The sequence below is a fragment of the Sinocyclocheilus rhinocerous genome, unplaced genomic scaffold (genome assembly GCF_001515625.1).
Source record: "Sinocyclocheilus rhinocerous isolate Xijiao unplaced genomic scaffold, SAMN03320098_v1.1 scaffold1406, whole genome shotgun sequence".
NCBI classification, from domain to species: Eukaryota; Metazoa; Chordata; class Actinopteri; order Cypriniformes; family Cyprinidae; genus Sinocyclocheilus; species Sinocyclocheilus rhinocerous.
In genome coordinates, this window is record NW_015647095.1 from 913,586 (window position 1) to 933,933 (window position 20,348).

General features: G+C 35.2%; 2 protein-coding genes across 2 annotated transcripts in view; both read left to right on the plus strand.

The window, feature by feature from the left end:
* Positions 1 to 15,592, plus strand: part of tmem201 (transmembrane protein 201) — a 16,888-nt gene extending 1,296 nt beyond the window's left edge. The window contains exons 2-12 of the mRNA XM_016513162.1: positions 2,291 to 2,410; positions 2,992 to 3,180; positions 4,446 to 4,625; positions 5,039 to 5,391; positions 5,432 to 5,527; positions 6,904 to 7,011; positions 9,811 to 10,037; positions 13,182 to 13,244; positions 13,387 to 13,668; positions 14,546 to 14,674; positions 14,762 to 15,592. Of these exons, the coding sequence (XP_016368648.1) occupies positions 2,291 to 2,410; positions 2,992 to 3,180; positions 4,446 to 4,625; positions 5,039 to 5,391; positions 5,432 to 5,527; positions 6,904 to 7,011; positions 9,811 to 10,037; positions 13,182 to 13,244; positions 13,387 to 13,668; positions 14,546 to 14,674; positions 14,762 to 14,859 (1,845 nt within the window). The 3' untranslated portion in view covers positions 14,860 to 15,592. The remainder of the gene's footprint in view (positions 1 to 2,290; positions 2,411 to 2,991; positions 3,181 to 4,445; positions 4,626 to 5,038; positions 5,392 to 5,431; positions 5,528 to 6,903; positions 7,012 to 9,810; positions 10,038 to 13,181; positions 13,245 to 13,386; positions 13,669 to 14,545; positions 14,675 to 14,761) is intronic.
* Positions 15,593 to 18,075: 2,483 nt separating this feature from the next.
* On the plus strand, positions 18,076 to 19,305 carry LOC107708788 (forkhead box protein L2-like). Its single transcript, XM_016513098.1, has one exon. The coding sequence runs from the start codon at positions 18,168 to 18,170 to the stop codon at positions 18,954 to 18,956; it is 789 nt and encodes a 262-aa protein (XP_016368584.1). The 5' UTR covers positions 18,076 to 18,167; the 3' UTR covers positions 18,957 to 19,305.
* Positions 19,306 to 20,348: the final 1,043 nt, after the last annotated feature.

Genomic DNA, 20,348 nt, shown 5'->3' on the forward strand with positions numbered 1-20,348 from the left:
TACAAATTCAGGTTTTCGTCACCTCCGTCAGATGTGTCAACTCCGTCAGTTGAATATTTTGATAATATTTATGATATTTTATATTTGTTGTGGAATTATTGGTCACGTGAAAGTGTAATCTGTCTGCTAACACGAGAATGTGTTTTGAAATGTTAAAAACATCTTGAATGCTGTTAAAGATAAAGTTGAAATTATATTACACAGTCCAAGGTAAAAAAGCACATTTTGTTAAAAAAGAGAAAAGTTGGGAGGTTGTATCAAAGCATAGCTCAGTAGCTTAGTACATATAAGATACATAAATGTAGTTTCATTTGTCTGAGTACAAGGTTTTATTTTTTCAATTTTGCACCCTGTTTTGTCCCACTTCTCAAGAATGACTGCTTTTCCAAGTAATTGTTATTTTGACAGATAACTAATTACCGTGGTAAGAGCAACTTCTTCGGAAAAGACTCATTTCTATCAAAATGATGCGTATAATGCTAGACTTAAAGCAAAAGTGGACGTTGAAGATCCCAACTTCTCTTATTGGTATTACACAAAAGCTGTGATCTTATATTAAATAATCAGTCATATTTTGTCTAGTACAAGGTATTCATTTACATAATTTAATAGGCTGTGGAGTAGTAAGATCAGGGCTCTACGCTTACTTTTCTTTTTAGGAGCACTTGTGCTCCTAACTTAAAAAATTTAGGAGCACGTTCTAAACAATTATCCAAAATTTTATCAAAAAGTAGCCTTCCCATTACGAGGTGATATTTGACTCCTTTAACTTTATTAAAAGTATGTCATCTTCTGTCAAATTCTTAAAAAAATTATATTTTATAAGCTTTTTAAAAATTTTAATTAAAACGACAGAATAAGAACAAGTAGAATAAGAAATATAAGTTACCAATCAAATTAAATCAGTATTAACAAAATTAGTTTGTAGAGGTGGCACAGAAGAACACAAAAGTGGCTTGGTGTACTTTCAGACATTTAATGAGGCTCAGAAGTGGAATGAGTGCAATTAAATCCATAAAGTCATGATGATATTAATGTTTTAAATATAAAATGTTGAATATAGAAATATTAAATGATTTAAATAACTGAAAAGATACTTTAAAAATGAAACAAACTGCCAGCAGGTGGCGGCAAGTCACTGATTTTTATCACTGAATCATTCATTCAACTGATTCATTCGAACGGCTGATTCATTCAGGAATGAAGGAAATTGACTGTCTTTATGAATGGGTAATCATGAATCACTGACTCACTAGATTCGTTCAGAAACGCACGTTCATTCATAAACGAGACACCGCTGTGTTTGAATGGAGATGCGCAGCGGCTCCGCTGTGTCTTTGTTTGAAACTATTTTCGACGACGAAATAGAGCAAAATCAGACAATAGTGTTATAGTCAGACAATGTAAGTCACTTAATATTAACTTCTTGTTTATTGAATTGTATTGTATTAAATCAGTATCACATTTACAAACTCCATTAAAAATCATTAAAAGCTGTCACTCATCTTAGTTCATCGCGAGCTCACATCTATAATCAACGAAGCTCTCTACACTGCGCAATGAATCTCTTATGTAAGCTCCCCTGAGCGCAATCACAAGTATGATGATGATCGGGTCAGTCGCACTGGTGCTCCTAAAAAAAATTTCATAGTCGCACGCAGTAGTTTTCAGTCGCAAATGTGACTGAAATGGTCGCACTGTAGAGCCCTGAAGATACGTAATTCATGTCCAGGATTTTAGTTCTTTTAAATTTCTAAGTAATATTAAACATGCCAGCACTTGTCTTAATGTGGATGGCGTTATCATCTTTTATAATGTCACAGGCTGAGTTTATTAATGAATCAAGCCTCTGTCAGCCTGTAAATTGAAACTCTATTCATGCTACTGTTAGGTAATCAGTCTCAGGTCCTGAGGTCAATTGTGCTGTCTGGAAAAACAAAATCTCAGTTTTACATTAGATTCAGTGCTCAGGCTTTACATTCATTTCCACTGAATATCTTGCATGTTCCATGGAAATTGATACAACCAAAAACACTGTGCTGCTGTAGTCCTAGTTATTAGACTGCAGGATTATTGTCTGTCTGCAGAACAGGCCTGTGACCTGTTAATTGAGAACCAATGTGATGGTCTGTCAGCTCAGTGTTAATGGGAGTATTGTATTACAGTTGTTTTCTGTTATTAATGCATGGTAATTTGCAGCTGTGCTCCTAAATCCAACCTTTTTATTCGACAGGAAAAAACCAACTCATGTCAAAGTGAATTGTTGGTTCTGCAATCAGTTTTTATTCGGAAAAAACCAACTCATGTCAAAGTGAATTGTTGGTTCTGCAATCAGGACACAATTGTCCCCTATGGGAACAGAAACTGCTGGGATTGTCCATACTGTGAACAGTATAATGGCTTTCAGGAGGTATTGATTTTATGTTTATAAGATTTGTTTGTTCTGTCTCAACTGGTAAAGGTTTTGAAAAGACAAAAATATTACGTTACATGTGTTTATTTATACACTACCTTTCAAAGTTTGTGCTAGGTAAGATGTTTTTTTTTTTTTATGTTTTTGAAAGAAGTCTCATATGCTTACCAAGAATGCATTTATTTAATTAAAAATACATTAAAAACAGTAATATTGTGAAATATTATTACGTTATAAGATAACTTTTGAATTGTTTTGAAATTAATTTATTACTGTGATGGCAAAACTGAATGTTCAGCGATCATTACTCCAGCCTTCATTATTTCAGAAATCATTCTAATATGCTGATTTGGAAATATGAATTATTATTATCATCAATGTTGAAAACAGTTGTGCAGCTAAATATTTTTGTGGAAACAAATTTTTTTCAGGATTCTTTGATGAATAGAAAGTTCAAAAGAACAACACATTTTCTATGTTTTATTACTGTGTTGCTGACGCAGCTTTTGGATATGTTATAAATGTACATTTAGTCAGTGTCAAGCAATTGAGTTTTTGTTTTGTGCTTGTTTTCATAGAACGGGGACTACAACAAACCCATTCCTGCTCAATACATGGAGCATCTCAACCATGGCATTTCGGCCGGTGTCCCGGAGTCACCGAAGACCCTGCAGTGGGTCAACTGTCAAATGCTTCTGTGCAAGAAGTGCAACAACAACCAGACTCTGAAGATTAAACAGCTGGCCTCGTTCATCCCCAGGGATAATGTAGGTTTATAATTCACCCATTTAATCTCTTAATTTCAAGACGGCCAAGGTCTAAAGCTCGTTTCTGAATAAGATTTGCTTTTATGTATTTTATTAGTGCTGTCAAACGATTAATCATGATTAATCACATCCAAACGCATAATATATGTGTGTGTACTGTGTATATTTGTTATGTTTATATTAGGGCTGCACGAAAAGCCCGCAGGTGATGGAGATTTACCGCTGATTAAAGAACCGGCTTTACTGACAAGATGCGCGTTAAATATCGCATGCGATTTATCGTGCAGCCCTAGTTTATATAAATAAACACACATGCAGCATATATTTTGAAAATATTTACATATATCATATAGAAATATATTTAACATATAAACGTAACATTTTTCTTAAATATATACATGCATGTGTGTTAGGGCTGGACAATAATTCAATATCAATATGCATCGCGATATAATTTTTTTCAATAACGGTGATATGATTTTTAAACACATTTCCGATATTTCGATATACATTACCAGTGTTTCCCATACATTGATTTATTATTACTCCAGTCTTCAGTGTCACATGATCCTTCAGAAATCATTCTAATATGCTGATTTGCTGATTATCAATATTTAAAACAGTTGAGTACATTTTTTTTCAGGATTCTTTGATGAATAGAAAGATCCAAAGATCAGCATTTATCTGAAATAAAAAGCTTTTGTAACATTATTCACTATTCCATTCAGTATAATTTTTATAATTTTTTTGGGAAAGAAATTATAGAAATTATACTTTTATTTAGCAAGGATGCTTAAAATTGATCAAAAGTGATGATAAAGGCATTTATAATGTTACAAAAGATTTCTATTTCAGATAAATAGTGTTCATATCGATATCGGAATTATATCGTATCGACCGAAATTAAGAAATATATCGTGATATCAATTTTGGCCATATCATCCAGCCCTAATGTGTGTGTATTTATATATACATAATAAATATATATAGTACACACACATATACATTGTAAACAAAAACTTTTACTTTTATTAATAAATAAAGATTAATCGTTTGTCAGCACTACTTTTTATACATTTTTTGAGGCAAAATGTCATAGATTAAATATGGCATTCAGTAGGCATCTAAACATACTTGAAAGTCAAATTTATTTGAGCTAGAATAAACATTTAAAAAAAAAAAATTTTAAATGTGAAAAGCATCAGCTCAAAAACAAGTAACATGCATTTACAAATTTTAATGCACTGTGTTCACCATAATGGCAGGAAAACTATGATGAGGAGATTGAGGTATATAAGCACCACCTTGAGCAGACCTACAAGTTGTGCCGGCCGTGCCAGACGGCAGTGGAGTACTACATCAAACACCAGAACCGACAGCTGCGGGCTCTGCTCTTCAACCACCAACTCAGACGCAGTCGGGATGCTGATAAAGCCTTTATTAAGGTGGTGATCTCTATATAAGCCACACTTTTGTAGCACTCTGAAGTGTATGTTCTAGAAATCTAAGAGATTGATTAAGTGCCAAGGGCTTGACATGGAAAAATTGCATTGAATTTAGATGTTGCCCAGATAAAACTGCAATTTTACTACAACCTAGGTATCGTTTGTTACATGTATCAAGTGTGATTAATGACCAGTCTGTTACTAGTGTTTTCTTAAACCGCAGATAAATGTGTGGAATTGATTGCCAGAGATAAGGAAAGACTTGTTCTCTCTTGCTTCTTTTGTGTCCTGAGTATTTTATTGTGCAGCTACTGTTGATTCAAGTTTAGTTTTTAATCAAGCTTGGCATGCAAGTATCAAAAGCTATTCCCATATCAAGTGATCTTTCATAATTTTTTTATCCTTTTCTTCAGAACACCTACTCACTCGCCACACCAGCCTGGTTGATCTTGCTCAGAGTCCTTGCGTTTTTAGCCTGTGCCTTCCTTGTAGCTGTGGCTTTGTCTGGATCTGGAGATGTGGCCTCCTCCATCTCGCAGACATTAAGCGGAGGAGTCAACCCACCTAAACGCCCCCTCCAAAATGACAGCGAAAGCAAGACTGAGGAGGGCAGCATGATGTGGGATGATCTGGTGGGTCTTCTGCCGGAAAAGGCTGTGGAGAACGCTCGACTCGTCTGGCAGTCCGGAAGTGACCATCAGATGGCCGTGGCCTCCGTTGGTCTCCTAACTTGCATCACAGGTGTCTTAATGGCAGGACCTGTCAGGTGAACCAATTAAATGAAATATATTTCTCTTCTCCTCAAGGTTGAGGAGAATTGACGCTGTGGCCTCTGTGCTTTGGCTCCTGGTGATATGTTTTTACCTGGCCGAGTGTTACCTCAAGACGGACATCCCTGATTGGTTGGAAACGGTCAAGTTGGGCATCACTTCTGTGTGTTGTCTGGTGGGATTCGCTGCCGCTGTGGCAACACGCAAATCCATGAGTCAGAGAAGAGCCAGAGGTCGCAGGTCAGAATCTGAGCAGTGACACTAAGATAAGATATTTTATGGGATCTGTAATCGAGGACAATTTTGGTACATGTAGAATCAAGAGTTTGATTTTTTTTTTCTCAGAACATTTTCCTCCCAAATGTATTCAATTTACACTAACTAACTAATGCACTCATTATAAACCTCCATGGCCAAGATGTTGCTAAATAGGCCTTTTAAACACCATGCTGATATATAAAAAAGTAGTCTGTGTGGATGAGCTTGCTCAAAGTACTAGAAAAGGATTGTTTATGGTCTTTTTTGTAGTGCTTGACATTACCACCATGCCCCTAATTTGACAAGGCAGAACATGTCAATTTTACCTTTGTTTTGGTGCAGGTTGAATTCACAGGTTTGGGGTAGCTTGTAAAAATACAGACTAGTTCATGAGTGAATGATTTTTTTATGCATCTTGCGGTGTATAATGATGTTTTTGCATTGAAATAGAAAATGCATTGTTCAACAAGAAATTGCAATGGTGCTTACTGCTTAGGGATTTGGGGATATTTTTTTCCATCATTGAATTTAAGGTTAAAATTTACACAACATGTGCAGCTTAAACCGCCTAAAACTATACCCACTATAATAAACTGTAACAAAAATTCTGTATTATGCCAATACTGCTCTGATCTCATATTTGCAATCTCATAACAAAAGTTATATTATCAGTATTTAGTTGCAAGCAACATACAGATATGTTAGACTTGTGCTATATTTTAGCTCAAGTACTCAGCGTTCACTTTTGAGTCCAAAATGACAGCGAAAGCAAGACTGAGGAGGGCAGCATGATGTGGGATGATCTGGTGGGTCTTCTGCCGGAAAAGGCTGTGGAGAACGCTCGACTCGTCTGGCAGTCCGGAAGTGACCATCAGATGGCCGTGACCTCTGTTGGTCTCCTAACTTGCATCACAGGTGTCTTAATGGCAGGACCTGTCAGGTGAACCAATTAAATTATACCTAATTTATTTCATGAAAAAATACATTTACCAAATGTATGTATTTTTACATTTATTTTACATTTTATTTAAACCTATTTCAGAATGTGAAATAGATAAATATATTTTCTAATTAATGTATGAATAAATGTGTGTGTATATGTGTATATTTTTATACATACAAATATTTATTATCTATTATATATATATACATATATATAAACATTAAAAAATAATACATACAATTTATATATGTATATATATATATATATATTACATACAAATATGTATGTGGTATAGAATCCCTGATTGGTTGGAAACGGTCAAGTTGGGCATCACTTCTGTGTGTTGTCTGGTGGGATTCGCTGCCGCTGTGGCAACACGCAAATCCATGAGTCAGAGAAGAGCCAGAGGTCGCAGGTCAGAATCTGAGCAGTGACACTAAGATAAGATATTTTATGGGATCTGTAATCGAGGACAATTTTGGTACATGTAGAATCAAGAGTTTGATTTTTTTTTTTCTCAGAACATTTTCCTCCCAAATGTATTCAATTTACACTAACTAACTAATGCACTCATTATAAACCTCCATGGCCAAGATGTTGCTAAATAGGCCTTTTAAACACCATGCTGATATATAAAAAAGTAGTCTGTGGATGAGCTTGCTCAAAGTACTAGAAAAGGATTGTTTATGGTCTTTTTTGTAGTGCTTGATATTACCACCATGCCCCTAATTTGACAAGGCAGAACATGTCAATTTTACCTTTGTTTTGGTGCAGGTTGAATTCACAGGTTTGGGGTAGCTTGTAAAAATACAGACTAGTTCATGAGTGAATGATTTTTTTATGCATCTTGCGGTGTATAATGATGTTTTTGCATTGAAATAGAAAATGCATTGTTCAACAAGAAATTGCAATGGTGCTTACTGCTTAGGGATTTGGGGATATTTTTTTCCATCATTGAATTTAAGGTTAAAATTTACACAACATGTGCAGCTTAAACCGCCTAAAACTATACCCACTATAATAAACTGTAACAAAAATTCTGTATTATGCCAATACTGCTCTGATCTCATATTTGCAATCTCATAACAAAAGTTATATTATCAGTATTTAGTTGCAAGCAACATACAGATATGTTAGACTTGTGCTATATTTTAGCTCAAGTACTCAGCGTTCACTTTTGAGGTTAAGCTACAGCTGAGCACATTTGAGAGAGTCTCAAAATATTTGTCTCTTCGTTTTGATTCTTAATTAACTTGAATTTCAAGTCTGTCTCCACCATCCGGTTGATTTTGTCATCGTTACCTCAGTACAGAATTTATGCTATTTTCCAGAAAATTTGCTAACTTTGCATTGCACTATACTTATTATATTATGAACATTATATTTACTATATTGTAAAGTGTTATAGGTGCACTACATTGTATTACATGCCATTTAGTTTGAATACTACTAACCACACTAAAGCTCTATAACACATAGCCATCTCTTTCAAAACTTCTACAAATAAAGCTTTGTAGGGATTGTATGGAAAACTAAGCATTGTATTTTGGCTGTGGTCTAGAAACGTGTGACGTTGTGACAGTACGACTATAGATTGTATGTTTTTGTAGGTTTGCATTCCCAAGTTACTGTATGCATGTGGCATATGCTGTGAAGTTAGTTTTTTGCTGTGATCAAAGTACTAATGTGACTTAGACACTTACTGTCTGCAACTGTTCTGTTATTTAAATCAATTATGTTCATTTCCATTAGATGTGTATCAACTTATACAGATCTTATGGTTCCTGTCCACCTCCGACGAGCTTTAATATTTATAATTTTGTATTACCAAAAGGTGAAACATGCCTAATGTAAAGTTTCATTAACTTTTTTTATGATGACTTGTGGCATATTTCAGTTATTTGAGTATTTAACTGTAGACTTCAGTATCGTTGAATATTTAGTATCCTCATTATCATAGTTTTGTTTGCCAAAGGCTGATGGTTGGTAAATCCAAATAATAGTGTGCTGTGCATTTAGACTTGGCATTGAAACAAGTATCTATTTATGATGTATAACATTTATTTAGAACAGCATTGTATTTTTGTGAGTATACTTGATCTTTTATTGACTATTTCATTTTTTTAGACTAATTTAGATTGTCTGGAAGTATGCTGCCTCCCCAATTTTCATATGATTTCAAATGTGAGTAAATAAGTAAAACTGAATATAGCACTGAGGATATAATGTGGTAGGACCTATCAACATGAAATCACAGATCTGTGCATGTTGTATCAAGGCGCATGATGTAAGAGATTGATTGGAAGGAAAGTCATTGGGTTTAAGGAATATTTCCAATTTCGAGATTGGTACGGTATCTTGTCAAATCCAGTTTCTTACCAAGTTAAGACTTTGATTTGGACCATTTGAATTACCATAAAACAATAAACTAGAATCTCAAATGCATCTGAATGTTTTGTGGCCTCTGACCATTACAAATCTAAACATCTGTTTGGAGCATTTTAATACTTTTTTGCCCACAGGCTGGAAATAGTTGTCTGACTTTGAGAAACCCTCAACTGAAATAATCAGTTTGTGGCATTGCTGTGCTTTTTCTGGTATATCATCAACACCTGATCAGTGGTTTCTGGTGATTTTGACATGGAATGACCCCAAAGATATAATGTGAAATGAGCAACTGCATTGTTGAATAGTGTGAAACGGTTTCCGTCCAGAAACGTAAGCTCAGATTTGTTGTAATAATGTTGTATTTTGAGTAAAGCAGCATGCTGGAGCTGTATTACACTACTTGTATTATTTAACCCAATTATGAAAGTAAAATAAAACACTGATACAATGCAAACTGTGTGTTTGCCTTTTTTTTTTTAAAGGCTGTTTGAGATGGAATCTTGTTGTGCTTTTATAAATAGAGAAACGTAACCAGGAAATTAGCGTGACCGCATCAAATGTTTGAACTGAGCAAGTGGATATCGACTGAGCTATTACTAATGTATAATTTCATACATTTACAGATGTGCTAGCTTAAATTCTTTATATTTATTGTCTGAAATGAAATCTTTACAACACTGAAATCTACTACATTCATCAAATGAGGAGCCATAATCAGGCTTTTGAATTCTGTGGAAGTCTGCAGAGTTTTCTGCAGTTTTCCTCCATTGCAGGAACTGAAGAGATATTTGCTCCATGAAACTTGATTCTCTTCTGTCTGTTGCAGGTATCTGTCTGGCAGTTCTCCTGGGCCGTACTACAGTAATCACTGTCCCTCGCTGTCTGCACCTGTGTCTGCATCCTCTACCTTCATCCCAACTCCTCCCCCCAACCTGTCACAGCTGCTCATCCGCCAGCAAAGCCACAGAATGCGCAAAGCCTCGCCCTCCTCGCTGCCTGGGCGACTCAACAGGGCCCTCTCTCTGGGAACTATCCCCTCCCTCGCACGAGCAGGTAAAGCATAAGATAGATAAATCATTCTAATATGCTGATTTGCTGCTTAAGAAGTATTTCTTATTATTATTATCAATGTTAAAACCAGTTTTTGCTACTTAACATTTGTGTGGAAACTGTGATAAACTACCATTCAAAACTTTGGGGCAAGTAAGCTTTAAAAAACAAGTTTTATTCAGCAAGGACAAATAAAATTGATCATAGAAGTGAATACATTTATGATGTTATAAAAGATTTCTATTTCAAATAAATGCTGTTCTTTTGAACGTTCTATTCATCAGAAAATCCTGAGAATTGTATTGTGGTTTCCACAAAAATATTGGGCAGTTTTCAACATTGATAATAATAACTGTTATTAAAAATTAACCACCAATAATAATTGATAATAACTGAGCACCAAATCAGCATATTAGTATAATTTCTAAAGGCGACACTGAAGACTGGAGTAATGGCTACTGAAAATTCAGCTTTGCCATCACAGAAATAATTACATTTTAAGATGTATTAAACTAGAAAACATTTTATTTAATCTGTAATTTTACAATATTTTACAACATTACCGTTTTTCTGTATATTTAATCAAATAAACTTTTTTTTAACCATGCATATAACCTGCTGATATATAAATATGAAAAATATTTTAAATAAAACTAATTATAATTTAATAAATATTGCAATAAAACTTAATAGGCTGTGCAATGAATTTGGCTTTTTGTAACATAGTTGTAATAGTCATATAATGTAGAAAAACCTTCACTTTGTTTGTGAAGTGAGATGTGCTGCTATAGTGAGAGCTGAGAGGCCCCAGGTGCTGTTTTGTGGAACCAATGCAGAAGTGCATGATGGGAAAGATGTGGGTCACTGACTGACTTGAATGCATGGTACAAGGAACTCGGCTCACTCTTCACCCCAGACGGTGCCGCACCTAGCAGGGGAATTTTGCCAACTGCCAAAGAAAACTGCGAAGTGTGATTGAGAAATAGTCTGTTCAGTATCTCCAGCTACCTGCATGCTACAGGGATTTTCCCACTGCTGATGAGTTTGCAGTTACAGGAAGTGACTAATTTACATTCTTTTATTTTATCTTTGAATTTAAAAGAATGGTGAACCTATAAATAAAATTTGTCATTATTTACTCACCGTCATGCTGTTCCAAAGCTGTATGCTGTTATTTTTTCAGTGGAACAATTTTTCTCTGTCCAGTGACATATATATATATATATATATATCATATATTCACTGATAATGCCCTTCATATCAGCTCTCATATCAGATATGATACAGATCAATATGAACTATCAGTGTAGAAAATATATTTTTTTTTTTAAGTCACATTTTGGAGCAAAATGAGTAAATAACAGAAATGTAATTTTTCGATTAACTATTACTTTAAAGGGGTCATATGATGCTGCTAAAAAGAACATTATTTTGTGTATTTGGTGTAATGAAATGTGTTTATGCGGTTTAAGGTTCAAAAAACACATTATTTTCCACATACTGTACATTATTGTTTCTCCTCTATGCCCCACCTTTTCAAGCGTGTGACGGAAATGTTACGCCCGTACCACATTGTGATGATGCCCTGTCCAGGCCGGAGCGATGATTCAAAAACATGAAAACCCATTATAAACGAGGCATTCGTTGCATCCAGTGTGGACATATTATAAATCATTATAATCCATAATTGTCTTTTTACGCGTTGCGTTGCATCGCGCCGCGTAAACATAACCATGTGTAACACTCCAAAGAGAAAGGAAAAATTGAAATCGCATCATATGACCCCTTTAACAATAATGTTTTGATTCATGTTTATGCATTAAAAAAAAATAGTTACCTAACTGACTGACAGTTTTAACTCTGCATAACCTACCAACATATTGTTCATACTGTATATCAAAAGGGATGGCAGGGGCAACAGCTTGGTTTGCCATAGCTTTTAACTTTGACCTGTCAGTAAACGGGACTTTGTAATACACAGGCTTTTAAAGCCTGGGATCAGGGTGATGTCGGGAGTGGTGTTTAAATGACTGTTGTGAGACGGTGGAAGAATGGTTCGTTTCATGTGTGGATCTTCAGATGCGATGGCAAACGTCAGCCTCCTGTAATCAGATGCAGTGGCTCGGCAGGTGTGATAAAAAGGGCCAGAGCTTGATCTTTACGCTCTTGATTTAATCACACACACTTGTCTGAGAGATCTCAGCGTTTGATTCATTTCCACCTCATTGCGTTATATAGAGATGGATATGTAATGGTGATCTTCAACAGCTAACAAAAGTTTTAATTTTAAAAAATATCACTAAGAGTCCACTGAGATCTCTCACAGCTTGTTTTTACATTAGAGTATCACTCATCTCTCCGTCACACTTCTATAGGAGGTCTTGAAAAGGCTTTTGTGTGAGCAGGGCCTGTACCTGCTCCATCATGTACCTTCACCCATCTGCTCTATAATGCTCAGTAATGGTGCTGCTCCTCTACGGCTGCAGCTGTGTTGGCTCCACATATGGAGACATTCCTGGAATGACAGAATGAGAGCGTTAAATGTCTCTACTTTGCAGTTGGATGCTTGTGTTGTATCATGAAAATTGCTGGGAATTTCTATCAGTCTTTTGTGGGATAGCTATCTTTCACTTTTTGAGAAGGCAGCCATGGAAATGTTTCAAATAAGAAACTGCAGTTGTACTACTGTCCAAAAAATTAAAATTTTAAGAAATTAGGTTTTATTCAGCATGGATGCTTTAAATCGATCAAAAGTGACAGTAAATACATTTATAATGTTAGAAAACATTTCTGAATAAGTGCTGAACGTAATAAGAACTTTCTATTTTTCAAAGAATCTTGAAAAAAAAATCAGTTTTCACAGAAATATTAAGCAGCAGAACTGTTCTTAACATTGATAATAATGAGCACTGAATCATATTACAATGTTTTTCTGAAGGATTGTGTGACTCTGAAGACTGGAGTAGTAGGGATGCTGAAAATTCAGCTTTGCATCACAGGAATAAAATGCATTTAAAAAATGGAAAACAGTTATTTGAGATGGTATAAAAATACTTCACAACATTACCACTTTTACTGTATTTTTGATCAAGTAAAACATAAAAATGACCCCCAAACAATTGTGCTGATTTGTTCTTCTGCTTGTAGATTCAGGTTTCCTGTTCAGTGGGAGTAGACCATCTTCACAGTGTAAAGACTCTCCACCTTCAGGTAACTCTGAAGAAGTGAAGGAATTGTTGTATACATCTTTATGAACTCAAACCAGATAAATCGTATATGATAATTGTCTACTAATCAGTCACATCGCCATTTGATAAACGCGGTGAAACTAATTTCTTTCATTTTTCAATAGATTACTTCTCTCTAAAATCTGGAAGCCGACCCTCCTCTCCTGGACCATCTCCAACCCCTTCCGTGGCAGGGTCCGTCACTTCCACCTCCAGCTCCGCCAGGCAGCGCCGGCCACTCATCAGTCCGGCCAGACTCAACATCAGTGGGCAAAAGCTGCGGCTCTTTTCCTCTCCTCTGGAGCCTTCAAGTTTGACCTCACCACCTCCGTTTCTTTCAGAGCAAAGCCACGTGCACAGCGGAGGATTCTTGCCTGATGTTCCACACTTCCATTCACAGAATCATGGTATAGGACACTTTTGGATGTATTTTTAATCTACATGAATGTCCTAAAGTTTCTGTCAACCATTTGAGCTGAATGATAGTATAGAGTGGCCCTAGAATTTTACCAAATTTTTTATTGCTTTATTTTGCTTTTGAAAAGTGTGACTGTGACTTTTTTTTTTATTTGTCAGCTAACTTTTATTATCTTAAGTGTCCAAATGCTTTTTTGAGGACAACATACTAATGCTATTTTTAAGGTGCAATCTTCAATCTATTTATTTACTAGTATTACTTGAAAATTATATTGTATTACTAATAACTGAAGATTAGAAACCTCCGTTTCTTAATTTAAAAACCTCATATCATTCAAGTCTGTTGGTTTTATGGGCAAATGTGACCCTGGTCATAAGGGTCAATTTTTTGAAATTGAGATTTATACATGATCTGAATAAATAAGCTTTCCATTGATGTATGGTTTGTTAGGATATGACAATATTTGGCTGAGATGCAACTATTTGAAAATCTGGAATCTGAGGGTGCAAAAATAATCAAAAGATTGAGAAAACCGCCTTTAAAGTTGTCCAAATGAAGTTCTTAGCAATGCATATTACTAATCAAAAATTAAGTTTTAATATATTTACAGTAGGAAATTTACAAAATATCTTAAAAATATCTTAATGGAACATGATCTTTACTTAATATCCTAATGGTTTTTGGCATAAAATAAAAATTAAATCATTTTGACCCATACAATGTATTGTTGGCTATTGCTACAAATATACCTGTGCTACTTATGACTGGTTTTGTGGTCCAGGGTCACATATGTTATTTATATGTTCTGTTCTCAATATTCTTGAACTTTTAAGATTGATATAGATATGATTTTGTTTGAGATTCAGGTTCACTGATCGATGAGGGCAGTGTGTTTGAGCATGTGGAGAAGCGAATGGGCAGCTCCTCCGGTTCTTCAAACTGCCGTGTAGACACGACCACAGGAAATGGAACTGACAACAAGCCTGGATGGAAAGGTGCGAATAGGAAGTTCATTAGAGTAGCAGTGTTTACTCTGTTCTGCATAATTATTTATTGTTTGAATGTTTTTGTCTTTTTCACAGGGTTTTTGGGCCTGACACTTTGGCCTGGTCTACTGTTTGCCAGCCTGACCATTAACTTAAGCTTTATCGGTTTCTATCTTTATTACAATTGGAGATGAGCATATAGAAAAGACCTGTTCAAGGTCAACCTGGAATGTACACTGGTCGTTGTCACCTGCGTGCTCAGTAAATCTATATCACGGAAATACATGGATAGCATTTCCCTTGGGTGACGACTACAACTTTATTCTTGCTGCTCAACAATTGTGGATATAATAATGGAGAATAAAGGAATTCTCAAATAAATGAGAAGACCGTATCCTCTTAACTTGAGCTCTGTTAAATACAGCTGAGATTCTACATTATGCCGCAAAGTATGATGTTAGCTTTGTAAAACATGTTTTTGTGCATGTTCAATCATTTTTTGTGTTTTTAAACACTGGATGTGTTTCAGACTGAATGCTTGTGCTGTTTAATTTAACAGAATGATGTCTGTTGGGCATGTGTTGCATCTTTATAAAAAATCTATTTGACGACTTTGCCATATTGCTGTACATTTAAGTGTTTCTGTTTATCCTACATCCTGAAAGAAGAATTCCATGTCATGTCATTATCGTAATGATGTGATATTATAAAGTGCAATATGTTTGTGTTGATCTACTTTTGTTAACAATGTGACACTGAAAGATTTGGTGTAGCAAATGTCTGTTACTGTGTCCATTAAGCCTCTGACTGTTTTATGATTTAACTCATAATGTCAAGGGAAAACAGGATAATTGAATATTTTGTACATAAAATAAAGGTGTTTCAATTACCAGATTGAAATAAATCTCCATTGTAATAGTTATACATTGGTTTTGGTGTCTTCTGTATTTTTTCACACTCATGTTAAAAAAATAATATTGAAATATCTTCTCTGAATTTCTCCTTTTCTCTAGATTGCTTCCTAATCTCTGGCATTGTATATTACAAATATTGTTGGCTCCTTGACAAATTTCTCCTGCTCCTGTTGTGTCTACTTAATACTTAAATGTAAATTTAAAACTTTCTCTTTCATCATTCAGAAATTCTGAGCATGTATTTGTAAAGTCAGTTGCTCAATGAATAGGCCAATAGTGAAGGTAGTTGTAAAGGTTTTTCCTTGATCTTATTTTGTGTTGCAGTTCCCATATCATGATGTATTTGAAACATTCAGTTGTTCTTGCATGTTGCCCTTTTGAATTGTGTTAGAGAACGATGCAATCATTTACATTTTCAAAAAGTGCAAGGAAAAATATACAATGGGAACTGAAAGTAAATAATAAAAAGTACACCAGAGTACCAGAGTTTATCTTTCTCCATCACTGGCTGGGTGTAGACAGTCTGTCTCCTGAAAGAATGATAACAATCTGGAGTATAGGACATACAGCTCAGAGTGGTATAAAAAATAAACAACAGAATGCAAATTCATTTGAATTACAAGCCATTAATGTGTTTTGCAAATGGTTTAGAAGATGGATTTCTGATGTATTTACTCTAATGAATGTGCTGCCTTTAATGGAGGTAACTGAAGATCTGAGGCTCTGTAGTTAGCAATGTATTTGTCGATGCACATAAAGATGAAACTGTCAGTGGGAAATCCCCCCCCCCAAAAAAGAGGCAAGTTAATACATGCATCTTGCTGTAAGAATGTTTTAATGTTATTGTAAAACACATTCAGACTAAGGACATTACAACCTGTGGTCAATTATACTGTATATACTGCACATTCCATAAATCACTGATATTACTGCGATTTTGAAATAAATCGCATAAATACATTTTTAGAAAAAAATATTGTTGCACTTAACGTACAAAAGAGCAGGTTAATTAGAGAATAAAATTTTTCATTTTAGTTGATCAAACCTGTTGAGAACAATGTTCAAAAATGCTGATATAAGCATTAACAATTTCCCAAACAGTATTTATTTTCTTTCTTTATTTGTTTGTTTATTTATTGAAAACAATGTCTCTGAGCTCAAGATTCATTCAATGACAATATGCAGAACAATTCACACTGCAGTTATTAAAATGATAGGTAACACTCTACTGGTTCCATTTGTTAACATTAGTTATTAGTTATATATAGCAATAAATAACTATGCATGAATGAACAATTCTAAAAAATACTGATAAAGCATGTATTAATCTTAGTTATATTATATGCATATATACATTAAACCAAAGTTGTATCTGTTAATATTATTTAATGGACCTGAGCTAATATGAACTAACAATGAACTGACATTAAAAAATAATAAATATTGTAATAAATGTATTGCTAATTATTAGTCAATTTTCATGTATGCATTAACTAACCTTAACTAATGAACTTTACTATAAAGTGTTACCAAAATTATAGTAATTCTGGCTCATTTTAAGCTCATTATGCAAGTCAATCTTAAAGCCAAATTCACACAACTTTAATCCAAAAGACTTTCATTTTCAGCCTAAATACTGCTATAATTTCAGATAATTAATTCCAGTCCAATCACTATCAGAAGAAAAAAAAAACTTTTAAAAAAGAATTTAAAATACTTTTTGTAAAAAGCCTAATTGTTAACTTTTTAAATAGCCTTTTACAGCCCATATTTCAAGAAAAAAAATCATAATTTCACATCAACAAATATAAAGTTATAAAATAGGCTATGTTTTGCATATAGACGTAGGCTATATCATATATTATGTTGAGAATACAGCCTCATCAAATAAGGTCTTAACAAGGCGGCACCTTTGATGGCACGTTTCATCTATTTGATTGGACGGAGCAGTTGTGGGAAGACTGTGCAGAGGATGAAGTTTACAAATCAGATGCTCTTTGTTCTTGAAACATGCGCAGTCCACAAAATCCACAAATGCGTTAGTTAGTTAAATGTGTTTAAATGTTATATATGTGTCTAATATTATTTAGCCTATATCATGATTATTTAGGCCTGCGGATTAAAAAGGTGCGCACAAACCTTTTAAAATACGATAAAGGACAGAATGATTTGCAATGCTTTTTGACATTGCAAAGTTTAGCCTGCAGTTTTTATATTTAATCAAATATTTTAAATTCAATTGCACAATCAGTTCACAACATAATAAAAATAAAAATAAAACATATTATTCTTATTTTATTAACGTTGGCTTAACGCAGTTAGCAAGTGTTTTTTAATGCCGGCGACATCAAACAGATGTTTACTGTAACATTTACCAAGCAGTCAAAATACGTCTGCGACCCTCGCGCGCCTCTTTCATGTTGAATTCGCGAACTTTTGACCTCTATTTCAGGATACCAACAGGAGGCAGGGCAGGTAGGTGGAGACTAAAGCAAATCCGAAGCACACCTGGACACTTTTAACTTTACACCTGTGCTGTTCGCTGCAGAGAATCTCGCCTTTTCATTCATCCAGCTCAAGCCCATCTCATGGATCGCAGCGCGGGGTCTGATAACCTGCAATCCCGCGATACCGCAGAGGACGGCCAGGGTACCGCGGGGGATGGAGGAGCCGCTCCAGCACCAGAAAAGCCTCCTTATTCGTACGTGGCTCTCATTGCAATGGCCATCAGAGAAAGCGAGGAGAAGAAGCTGACCCTGAATGACATCTACAGCTTCATCATATCCAAGTTTCCATACTACGAGAAGAACAAAAAGGGATGGCAGAACAGCATCAGGCACAATCTGAGCCTCAACGAGTGCTTCGTGAAGATTCCCCGGGAGAGTGGCGGGGAGAGGAAGGGAAACTTCTGGACGCTAGACCCAGCGTTTAGCGATATGTTTGAGAAGGGTAATTATAGGCGCAGGAGGCGCGTCAAGAGACCCTACCGACCACCACCCTTACCGTCTGGATTTAACTTCACCGACTCGTACTGCCTGCAACAGGAGCCCGTTTACTGGCAAAGCCCGTTCGTCAGCACCAGCTCCTGGAGCCACCAGTCCAGCTCTCCGACGCACATCTCCAGCTACCTGCAGCCCATGCTTGGTAACGCGCGCCCTCTGTCTCCAAACGATTATACCAACTCTCCCGTGAGTTATTACTACGGTCAACACCATCACCTTCACCCGTCCTACAGACCGTACCACCGGCATCCGAACGCTCTGGTGCCTCTGAGCGGCATGACTCCTCCGGTGAGCCCTGGCGGAAGCTCCATCTCCGCCTGCAGCTACCCGCCGCACAACGGCCATCCCGAACAGGTGCATCATCCGCTTGACTGACGGACAGACACGTGAAAACTAAATATAAGTAGGCTAAAAAATTCATTTGGATCTAGATTTGCTGTTTTTGTTACGTTAACCTTTGGAAATGTTAAACGTGCCGTTTCAAGTCAGACTGGCTGGTTGAAATTAGGTCGAAATGTTGCATTCGCTGCATTAATTTGTTTACTGTATAACTAATGGGTTTACAGTTGTGTTTTGTGGATTTTCACGATTTAAATATTGTTACATTGTTAAACTATTGTTCACTTAAAAGTCAAGAGACGAAGAGCTGTTCAAAACGCACTTGGTTGTTGGCAAGTTGTCAGTACATTTCCATACATTTCAGCAAATGTTTAAAAAGCATCAAGATAGCCTACATAAGCATATTTATTTTTACCATGTATTGAGATAGAATTAAGGATCTTAAAATGGATGTACGGTTTGCATACCGTTTAAAAATGTTTGATGAATATTTGATTTAGTGGAAACTCTTTGCACAAGTTGTTTACAAGAGTTCTTTATGCAAAGGTGTATTTTCTTTAAAAAAAATATTTTGTATATTGAATAGACATGTTCAGTGTCTGCATTTCTGGAGTTTGAAAATATTTTTTTATATGTAAATGTTCATAACCTGTTCGAATTTTTCTCTGATAAAATTCTGATAACTAGTCATACAAGTCTCATTTATTTGACTATTTATTATATATTACTAGGCCAATTGCATTTGATCAAACTTAATTAAAGAAATAATAATAATAATATTAAAATAAAATTACAAATATTAAAAAAAAAAAACATATTTGTAGAGAAAAAAATGATTGCCAATTGTTTTATTTGAAAAACGCACAAAATGACACGAAAATCACTGCTTCAATATCTAATCTATCCAGTGTCTGTAAATGCTAAGTGCAGTGCAAATACTTAATTATAATGAACATTCATGAATAATGGTGATTAAAATTATGAGATGATTATTCCAAAATATCAAGATCATGGTTGTGTAATTTTAACTCCATAGTACACTGTGTAGATAAATGCCGCCCCCTTGTGGCCTTTTGACCTATTATCTGTAAAAAGATGTTATAGTATTTTATTTTTCATACTAACAGTTTATATAGACAGATTATGTTGATTGACCGCTTATATAATTAATCTGAACATATTTTATTATATATAAAATGTATATATATATATATATATTGATATGTGGTGGCCACCTTCTCGTAACATGTTTCTGTGAATCCATTTATTGGGTTTACAGAAAAAGGCATGAGCTATTGTAATAGTTGACATGAGATGTGTCTATTCCTTGTGATAGTGCAAATCTTAGTCCACTGACCTCAATTTAGGTTAGACATGTGATGAGCAAAACACTCACTACAGCTTAAACTTGTCATTCCCTGACCTAAA